This window comes from Phoenix dactylifera, chromosome 3 (assembly GCF_051530095.1).
Source record: "Phoenix dactylifera cultivar Ajwa chromosome 3, Ajwa_hap1_PhDact_Kaust_v1.1, whole genome shotgun sequence".
Classification (NCBI taxonomy): domain Eukaryota; kingdom Viridiplantae; phylum Streptophyta; class Magnoliopsida; order Arecales; family Arecaceae; genus Phoenix; species Phoenix dactylifera.
Genome location: NC_143192.1, coordinates 10,465,712 through 10,476,576, shown reverse-complemented (window position 1 = coordinate 10,476,576; position 10,865 = coordinate 10,465,712). Strand labels below are relative to the sequence as shown.

Genomic DNA, 10,865 nt, shown 5'->3' with positions numbered 1-10,865 from the left:
GATCCGAGGAAGAGCTTGAGCACCTTGATAACATAGAGGCCAAGATACAATGATTTTAATGCCATAGAAACACATATCTTTATACAATGGGGAGGTGAAAATACGGAGCAAGGCTTGAATTTTAATGTCTTCATGGCCATTGGTCTCTAGAATTCTCCACACTGGCTGCCAAAGATGACAAAATCAAGAGAGAGAAAGGAATGAGCACTGAGGAAACTCAGCCCTCTCCTGCCTGCCTTTACAATTACAGGCACTACAACGTTGATGGTTGTATGAAGACCAATTACAACGGGCCATGATGTCTCTCATCCAGCTAGATCATGTCAGAGTTTGTTTGCATGAATTATATCTTTCCCACCTACAATACGTACACTGTTATCTAGATTCACACTGACGTCATCTCTTAGGTGGAAGGAGGGAACAATGACCTCTTCCAACATATCTATCTCTAGAGCTAAAAAGAAATAGATAGATCTTCGAACATAACCTAAAAGAAACTTCCTAAATCCGACAAAGCCTAGCAAACTAGATGCTAATAGCCACCGTTTTAATTACGCTCAGTCCACCAAGTGTCCTCCCACCGTCCAAGCTCCTTTCAGGTGTCGCTCCCCGGCCATGCCATGAGAGCCCCTTCTCCCTCAGGACCGGCCTCCCCTTACCTCTTTCTCCTAACACGTAACCCCACAGGCCACAGCCTCTCAAAGCTAACCATCTCTTGCCACCTTCCAGCAGGAAGACATGGAAGCAAACCATGAGCTAAGCTGCCTGTTTAATGTTTTGTTGGGACAGGAATGCACCGAAGATGGATGTATAGCCGGGGGTCACCCAACTGGCACGCAATACGGAGAAGGCCAGAGGACAAACACTATCCTAACCAAGGTTTACTAAATCCCAAGTTGAGATATGATAAATTACGGCAGTAGATGGCTTCCACCGAGTACTTTGGCCTCTATATAAGGCCTCGTACCTGGGACCATAGGGGCATCATCACTGTTTCACACGCTCTTGCTCAAAGAGTGGGTGTGGAATTACTAGCTCTGCCCGGCCGGCAGTGTAATTGTGCAAGCCAGCGATGGCACGACCATGGACCGGGCTGGGTGGGGCTATGGTGGTGGTATCCTTCTCCTTCCTGCTCCTTGTTTCGACGGCCGTGACGGCCGGTCGAGTCATGAAGGATGCCGAGCCGGTTTCCGAGACTTATAGGAGGACCATGCTGGAGAATGGCGTTGGCCGTACTCCTCAGATGGGGTGAGTCTCACATCCTTTTTTTTTTATACCAGTATTACATTTACTGTAGCTGTGCTTTTATATCATGGTAACTCTAGGCTTGTTCTCGGATTGTTAGCCATTAAAATCCATTGGTTTCGAAGCATGAGCCAAATTATTTTGTGGTTGGTTTTTATGCGCCTCTAGTTTTCATCTACTTTGTATCTTTCTATGATTCCATTGTTCTTCTCGCCTTAAGACTGCGATGGATGAATTGATGGCTCGCAGGTGGAACAGCTGGAATCACTTCACCTGCAACATCAACGAGCAAATGATCAAGGAAACTGGTAGGCCTGCTCAAGAACTCTTTCTCTCTCTCTCTCTCTCTCTCTCTCCCTCCCTCCCTCTCCCTCTATCTTCGTGAGTAACGAGGGCATGAAGGTGGGATCCATGGCGGATTGGGAGAACGTGGGATCCATGGTGGATTGGGAGAACGCGGTTGGCGTTTTGTGGAGAGTTGGTATCCGTGGAAGAATTATTTAGAACGGACGCCGGCCTGGGTTGGCGTTGGTGCAGGTGCGTACGTGTGGGGCACTGTAATATTTGCGCCGACACCACCGACAGCATCGGCATATTTATACTTGATAAATGAGATGCCATCGAGCTAGTAACTTAACCTCCGTACTCGTTTAGTTTTATTTACGGGCCACGGGGTTGTGTCCATAGCCAAAGTAGGGAAGGTTCCACCATATTTGCTAAAAGATATATAAATAGCTAAGCAATTTGGCTGCTGGCGATCTTGGTCAAAATTAGCTGCATCTTGTTTTTCCAGTAAAACAGAAGGAAAGGAAGAACGAAAAGCTTTACTACATCAAGGTGTACTCTGACCATATGGTTAATATGTCAGGAGGACCGGGTGTGGATTCATTCAAGGGAAATTCTTTTCATTTTATGCAATCCTTCAAGCTGATTACCATCAACATTCCATGCAGTATGCGTAGCTACAGAAGAAAATTATCTTGATATGATATCTAACAAGCTCAAGCATTTCAACCTTCATTAATACCATTAAAAGAGAGGAGGAGGTAGTGTGATTTATGTGAACATCTACTATGTGCAAAGGTGTCTCTTTTTTTCCCTTTTGTTTGAAGAAAAAAAAAACAATGATAGATTAATCATTTCAAAAAGGATATGTTTAGGTCAAACGCTTAGGGAAACACCTTATAAGGTTTGAGGAATCTCCCCACTTTCCTTAACCAGATTAAAAGCATGTCCCTCTAACACTGTGGAAAATACTTCTTGGGTTCAAACATTTCACATGCAACTTAGCAGTGCTTTTCTACACTTTAAGCTGCTGATATGCTTAGCATGCATGCAGGCATCCATGAAATAGTAATCATGACTTCCATTGGTTTCTTGATGCAGCTGATGCACTGGTGTCCACTGGTCTCGCCAAGTTGGGGTATCAGTATATCAATTTAGGTCTCTCCATTCCATCCTTCTTTTCACTTCTCATTACAAACATTCTTTTTTTTTAAAAAAAAATTATATGTACTTAATGCTACAACCATATGCTAAATTACTTTTCTTCTTTCATGATTTTGTTTGGGTAAATATCAGATGACTGTTGGGCTGAATCGAGCAGGGACTCAAAGGTGATCATGTCTCTTGTCTTCTTTCATTTTGCTTGGATTTTGTTAGGTATCATCCTGTGGCAAGTGGCATGCTGGTTCTGTAATACCTTCATTGTATCTTTACCAACGTAAGAAGTTCCATTATATTGATCCCAGGGTTGTTTGACAAGTGTTAGGCTTTGCTGGCTGACTCCCCTCATTTTCCGTAGTCCATAGCACGCAAAGTGCGACCAGGAGAGAGCCTTTTGCTACAAGAGGCTGATCATCCTTGTTCTCCACTTTAACACCTACAAGTGCTTAAAAGCACAAGTAGACGGGTGGTTGGTATTAGCTTGCGTTTCTTCCTCCCAAACAGTCAGAGGTGCTAACAAAAAGACATTGGTCACTATTTGTTTTGGATCATCACCTTTTTTTTTTGTTGTTGTTATTCTTTATTTTTAGTTGCTTTCTGGAAATAAAACTTAACATCTTAAATCTCTTTCTATTTATCATGGTAGGTTGGCCAAGCCTGGTGTTTCCCATTTGGCAGCAGCCACACATGAGCTGCTACTGCCGGAACATTCATTGGAGCTTTAACTCTGTCATAAACCATTAATGGAGAGGGAAAAAAACTTACTGCTTGCATTCAGTACTGTGAATAAAATTTATCTTCCAAAGAAGTTTTGTATAATTCCATTACCATAATTAACACACAATGGAGCAGCCTTTATCTATTAGGGGTTATGGTTTCTTAAGGCTAGAATTACAAGAACCTAATATTCTTGCTATGGTGTATTTGCAAGGCAAAGCAAATAGTTGGCGGAACTAGGAAGGAGCTTGTGACCATTTGTGTGAGCAGACAATTCTGTTCCCTTTCATGATTGAATCAATCAACTGTAGAGCATGCCTAGCGTTTTGGGATGTCTTTTGTGCAGCATTTTAACTGAAATAGGAAAATGATTTAAGTAATTAAATATCACAAATAATGAATTTGCTAATTAAGCTATAATTAACTTATGTAGTGGTACTTATTTTTCCTTCATGAGTTTTGGTGCTTATGGATCTGACTATATTTTTAACCTATTTTGAACTATAATTGATTCTTCTTGCCTTTCCTATACTAATTGCTACTTTATTCCAACTTTACAGGGTAATTTAGCTTCCAAGTCATCAAAGTTTCCCTCAGGCATAAAGGCTCTTGCAGATTATATCCATGCGAAAGGGCTAAAGCTTGGAATTTATAGCGACGCAGGGTAATGATGTTTAAGCAAAACTTAACGAGCAGATAAACTGACAATACATTTTACATGTTAGAATTAGTTATGATCAGTAAATTATTTTCTATGATAATGATTTTACTAGATGGAGCAACTTGGAATATATTTTGCACACTTGGTTTGTTAGCAAGAACCAATATCTTGCACAAGAGTATTCAGATTAATGTAAAGAGAGATCTTGACATTTCTTGGTAATTTCTTGAGATAAATAGCTAATCGGTCAATGCTATTTTTTGATTAAGAGAAATGGCTATTTTGAAACATTAATTGTTGCAGAGACTGTTTCCCGGTAGGCCATTTCGAGTATTACTGATTTATTTCTTATTCTACCAGCTTCAACAACATACAACTCCACATGACATAAATATAAAGCTAATATATTTGAGAAAAATGATTTTCAGAACATCGTCTATCATGATAATTGCCTAATCCTGCCAATCTTTTTATAAGTATGCTCTATTAGAGACTCAGGTCTCGCGAACTAGTCTCCACTTGTATCCTGAAGCTTTACCTTTAATTCAATATTTTTCCATTGTAGAGAGCTGAATTGTGGATGATGTCTTTCGTTTCAGGTTTTATACATGTAGCAAACAGATGCCTGGGTCACTTGGATATGAAGATCAAGATGCAAAGACCATTGCCTCTTGGGTATGTTCCATTTATTAAGCGTCAAGCTAGAAGAACTTATCCACTCTTATATGGAGTAACATCTAACAAAATATAAACCATTAACACTACAAGTTGGTATCTTTTATTGTTATGTCTTGACCGATGATTTTTATAATTTTATTTTCAGGAGGTTGACTATTTGAAATATGATAACTGTTATAATGATGGCAGTAGTCCAAAAGACAGGTAATTATCTAATCCTTCTTCATAAAATTAGTTGCTATTTTTTCTTCAAAAAAAGAGAGAGAAAGTTTTCATGTGATTTAATTAAACTTCACACATGGTTTAATTAGTCATGGAATGTATGAATCATTTTCTTAATTGTTTGATGACTACACAGATATAATAGAATGGGCAAAGCTCTTCTGAATTCTGGGAGAACCATTTTCTTCTCTCTATGTGAATGGTGAGTTTCTTTCTCCCAATTCAGTCATAAAATTTCAGTTATAGAAAGCAGACAATGCAATTTTTATTTTCCTTTGCGGAGAAATACAACGAAATATCATAGAATTCCTAATTATACATGCTTACTGTTAGCTGTTAGAAGATTAGAAAATGATTAAAATAGAACCATTAATCTTACTGATACATGGATTATCCGTAGTGGAACCTTGTTCTTCGAATTAGAATTAACTTGTAATTGGGACACGAAAAGCACCATAACTTGAGTGTGTCAGCTGGTTGGGTTGGTAAATTCTCTTGGTGTTGATACAAGATACCTGTGTTCAACTCCCTCCACCACACTTCAATTATCTCAATAAATCATCAGTGGGCTTCCCTTTCTTCCTCTCAGGGGACGCATAAAAAAAAGGGCACTATCACCTTATAATCTTGTACTGCTTAGGAAACACAGTCACCTTATAATCTTGTACTGCTTAGGAAACACAGTCATGCTTCCTTGCCAGATTCATAGACTTTGTTATGCTTGTACCACTTGCTATTTTCTTCTATGAGTTTCTTTGAATTAATCAAAATTGATGCTCTGTTACATTTCTTTTTCAAATGATGATCTAGATAATAATAATCTTATTTACATGATCTCATAGAATCTTGTTGCAGTATGATTTTTCAATAAAACGATATTCAGTTTTATGCTCTTTTAGGCCCTTGCCAATTACATTTCGGGAGCTTGCCTCCCTTCTCCTGCTTCCAGTGTTGTTCCTCTTGCATCTTTATGAATATTTGGAGGTCACAAGTTGCTCGAGAATTAGACTCCAAAAAGCTGGGATCTAAGAATGGTTTCATCTCATAAGAGCTCATTGGCATTCCTTATACAATTCCTCCTGCATTATAAAATGATGCATTAACTGCACAAGAGCACTAAGGCCTAGATGTTTAATTTTGCCTAGTGTTTTATTATCATAGAAATATTTATAAAGACTCACTACTTGATTTAAAATGAAAAAAAAAAACTGCAGGGGCGAAGCTGACCCGGCGACCTGGGCACGCGGCGTAGGAAATAGTTGGAGGACAACAGGAGATATTCAAGACAATTGGGACAGGTAGAAGCAGTTAACTTATATAAGCCTTTTTTGAAGCATCATGAATTTTTATAATCTGATTTGGAAACTGATGTTTCCTATGTTATTAGTATGACATCTTGTGCGGATGAGAATGACAAATGGGCAGGTTATGCAGCACCTGGTGGATGGAATGGTAGCTTCTCACAACCTTTTAGAATTTCTCATGTTGCTTATGATCACAATTTTTTTTTAGTTGTCTTCATTTGAGCTTATTTAGTATTAATTTCGATGCATTTCTCATATCGATGATACATTCAGATCCCGACATGCTTGAAGTTGGAAATGGTGGAATGACAACAGAAGAGTACCGCTCACATTTCAGCATATGGGCATTGGCTAAGGTATTCAATCAAAACCAAGTGTTTCATAATATGTTAATGAAGTCCTTATAGTTTCTTTTCTCATTTTCTAATAATCAAAGATTTATTTATCCTTGAGCCACATTACCTTGTATGTCTTCAGGCTCCTCTTTTGATTGGGTGCGACATTCGTTCGATGAGTGATGAGACCAAGGAGATACTAAGCAACTACGAGGTGATTGCAGTCAATCAAGGTAAACACCAAATGAACAATTTTCTGCATTTCAAATGTACATGATTAATATCGCATTAGATGAGTATTCCGATGTGATATATTTTCGTATGAACAGATAAGCTTGGAGTGCAAGGGAAGAAGGTAAAATGGGGTGGTTCTGACGAGGTATGGTTTCTTAATCCTCTTTTATCAGCATAATGTTACTTAAATTTTTAAATTTAAGCAACCCAATAGGTAGTCACAGATGATTGACAGTAGATTTTACATTAAGATTCATCAACTTTTCCAATATTTTACATGGTGGAGATTTTTTACTCTTCTCTTCTTTTCTTTTCTCTTTTCTCCTTTTTCCTTTATGGACCTCTCACAATGGAGAGGGATGCCAACAAGCCAAGGCTGGTTTGTTATATTCCTGCAGCTTTTTCAGATTTGGATATTTTGTGAAGCTGTAAATTTCAAAGTTTCACTTCTTTGCCTTTTTCTTTTAGAAACTTAGTTTTTTTTAAGGAGTTTTTTATAACAAAATTTCAGTAGTGAAACAAGGTTGCGAGAGTGTAAAATCACCAACTCCAAAAATTGTACTGAAACTAGAAATAACTAATTTTGAGATAGCAAGCTTTCCTTTTACTTTTCGGAACAATCCAAACTTATCTTTTTTCTTCCTCCACCCTATAATTATAGTTTCTTTGATAAAAAGATGCAAGTAGAGACACGTCAAATCAAGGTTTGCCATCTTGGTACTGGACCCCGTACCGGTGCCATACTAGCACAGTGTATGGTATAGTACGAGATGTTTTGGACATACCGAGTATCGATACGCTTTCCATACCGTGTACCGGTACCGAATTGATACAGTATGGTACGACCTGTATCGTCTGGTTTGGGCCGATACGGCGAACCACACCTCAAATGCTAATTATACTATTGGCTATCTAACTAGTGAAATCCATGGATGGGTAGTATTCAAATTTTCAAAGCTTATGTGTATCAAATGATTCTAGATGCAGGCTTGCTTGGATTACATGTCTTATCAATTCTTAGTGATAAGTGAATTGCAGCTAAATGTTGGTCATCACTGCATTCATAAATGTAGGTTTGGGCTGGTCCACTTAGTGGTGGTAGGGTAGCTGTGATCCTATGGAACCGAGGTTCATCACAGACATCTGTCACTGCAAATTGGTCAGATATTGGACTTGATTCATCAGCTGTAGTTGATGCTCGTGATCTTTGGGAAGTAAGTTTTGGAAGCAATCTTCTCTTTTCTACTCCTCTCTCTCTCAAATGTCATGTCCATGACTTCTTATCTATGTTAGAAGCTACTCCGATAAATTCAATATAGATTTAACATTCCACTATAATATGTATATGTTCTTTTACTCCAATGTTTTTTTTTCCCTTTCAGCATTCAACTAAATCGTCCGTTCAGGGAAAGATTACGGCCACATTGGATGCTCATGCTTGCAAGATGTTTGTCTTGACACCAAAGTGATGCTCACCGTTGATGGATATTAGAAATAATGGTAGAAGACATTGGTTTTAGTTTGAGCACATCCAGATTTCAGATGTGCTACTCCAGTGGCAATTGTACCTACTTTTCATGATATTATTCTACCATCTTATATTGATAATATGGAGAATAAAAGAACTTCGATGCTCCTGCTTGGCATCTGATTGAATGTGAAGCACCTTTGTTCTTCTTCTTTATTCTTTTTGTGTTATTTCTTCACTTTAAATCACAAAATTAAAGAGAGAAAGATGGGAACCTGCTCGGTTTATGGCCTTAACAAAACTCTGAATCGTATAAGAGATAGGATTCAGAGGAAACGTAGAATATGTTATCTTGTACATTCTCAAGAATTCGGTGATAACCATTACTGAGACCATTTATATCACTAAATCCTGATATTCTTCTTGATATTGGGGTGTCAATGAGCTGGCTGGCTCCCTGGAAAGCCCATGGTCGGCCTCATGAAGACTAGCAATAATCTGAGAATAAAAGATGTGGTTTCGGGCCTAGGCTTGGGATCTCAAGAAAATTCTGTCCTGATTGTTAAAACAATCAGACCTGGCAAAACTTATTAATCTAGGGACAGGTAGCGCTTGGGTGCTATTTGGTTGGGTTGGGTCTGGGATTCAGTAATCTAGCTCTTGTAAGGTTTCCTGCCTAAATTTTATATCCGACATTTGAAGGATTCGGTAGAGTTTGAGTTTAAGTAGTAAAAATATAATAAGGCTTTGGGTTATTGGCTCGAGTTCAGATTTGTTAAGTGTCATAACTCAGGATCTTATCCAAAAAAGTTATCTGTAAGATGTTTTTTGGATTCCTTAGCTCTGTATAAATATCTAAAATGTACACATTTGTATAGCTGGATATAGGACTAAACATGCCCACACGGATCCTCATATGCTTTCCCCATTTAAGCCATGTCATTCTCATATTTGATCAAATCTAAGTAGCTATCAACATGATCGGGAGCACGGGTTCAATCTAAGTAGGGACAACATGATCTAGGCTGTTGATCACTTGATCTACTAAGATTAGATAAGGATCTATGATCTAGTGGCGTAAAGGCATTAGGGAGGAAAGAAAGAGAGAGCAAAGTGGAAATAGAGAGGGAGAGAGGGGTTAGTCCCTTCTCAACAACCTATGACACGACCACCAGGTAGGTAGAGTTGGCCTTGGTCACCTGAGAAGAGAGGGAAGAGAGGGAGCTGGTTTGATACCATTTGTCACAATATAGGATCTCACGTACCACAAATCTAATCACGAAACTACGAGTGGCCTGTGGTTCTGCCCTAATAATCCTATCTTGTAGTATCTTCTAGTCCACATGGGCCATAGGTCAGGTCCACTCTGATACTGTTTGTCACAACCCATGATCTCATGCAAAAAGCTAGCTAAAAGATAGTATTTAGGTTCCTTGGTTTTGTATAAATAACCAAGATCTAGCCAATATATAGCTGATATAGGACTAAATATATATCCACACAGGTCCTCACATTATGACCCTTACCTCTCCTGATATGCATTAGATTTAGGTCATTGTCGATTGCATATCTAGGTTCCTATTAGATACCAAACAATATACCTTGAACAAATAATCCGTCTAAGATCATTTATGTTTTGAGAAGTTTATCAATGAAACATTCAATTACATGATCCAAATACTAGATCATGAATAAGCACTTAATAGTGAACCATATAACAATGATTAATTAAAATTTGATGCTTACGTTGTAACCATGTATAAACACCCAAACATGTTATAACTTATAATTATTTTTATTTTTCAATCCTATTAAGTTATTGTTGCTCCCTTTTTTTCCTCTAAAGATGGGATAGAAAGGAGAACATGTCGATGGCTGGGTTTGGATAGATGTGCATGCATGCCACTAGTGTGTGAACTAGAAAGAGTTAGACGGTAGTGTGCCTACTCTCTTGATCTTTAAGGACTTTCTCTACCAGGTGTTGCCTTCTTAGAAAAGGAAGTGGTGACAAAGAGCTATGAGATACGAAATACGAACTACAACTAAATGATAATGATAAATGAAAGATAAAAGTAAAATGATAAAAAGACTAGTCATTGATTTTGGCGCAGGGCTTCTTCTCAAAGTTATAAAATATTTCTAAGTGGCTTCTGTTAAGTAATGGGATTTGTGTCACTATTCATTGGCACTTTTCTTTCTTAGTCTATGCCACGTGGGACACTATTTCCATACATAGCATTGACCTCCTTTTCACCACTCTTATATTCTGGATAGTGCTACGTACCACTCTTTCCATGTACTAGATAGTGGTAATATTGGTGTCATTACTCAATTTTGATACTTGTCATTGTTGGTTTGCACCACATGGATTGCTATTGTTATATATAGCAATACTTTCCTTCCACCATTACTATATTCTAGGTAGTCTTATTACTCTTCTCATATTTTCAATAGTGGTAAGTACTAGTTAGCCACCTTCTCTGGATTCCTCCACTAAAGGTCTCATTCTAGGCCAATAGCTCTCAACTTCTGATACCCTAGATACTTAGTTTGCA

General features: G+C 38.3%; 1 protein-coding gene across 1 annotated transcript; it reads left to right on the top strand.

Annotated features, from left to right (window-relative positions):
- Nucleotides 1-976: 976 nt before the first annotated feature.
- Nucleotides 977-8,526, top strand: LOC103714800 (alpha-galactosidase). Its single transcript, XM_088717292.2, has 15 exons — nucleotides 977-1,248; nucleotides 1,495-1,553; nucleotides 2,632-2,688; nucleotides 2,827-2,861; nucleotides 3,969-4,072; nucleotides 4,669-4,744; nucleotides 4,893-4,951; nucleotides 5,106-5,171; nucleotides 6,184-6,267; nucleotides 6,357-6,421; nucleotides 6,547-6,629; nucleotides 6,751-6,841; nucleotides 6,938-6,987; nucleotides 7,916-8,056; nucleotides 8,225-8,526. The coding sequence occupies exons 1-15, from the start codon at nucleotides 1,073-1,075 to the stop codon at nucleotides 8,309-8,311; spliced, it is 1,233 nt and encodes a 410-aa protein (XP_088573418.2). The 5' UTR covers nucleotides 977-1,072; the 3' UTR covers nucleotides 8,312-8,526.
- The last annotated feature ends 2,339 nt before the right edge of the window (nucleotides 8,527-10,865 follow it).

Bases quoted from the DNA above. Each gene is read 5' to 3' on its own strand.
- LOC103714800 (XM_088717292.2), top strand. From the start codon at position 1,073: ATGGCACGACCATGGACCGGGCTGGGTGGGGCTATGGTGGTGGTATCC. The intron at 4,073-4,668 runs GTAATGATGTTT...CTTTCGTTTCAG, and splicing joins GGAATTTATAGCGACGCAGG to GTTTTATACATGTAGCAAAC. The intron at 6,988-7,915 runs GTATGGTTTCTT...TCATAAATGTAG, and splicing joins AATGGGGTGGTTCTGACGAG to GTTTGGGCTGGTCCACTTAG.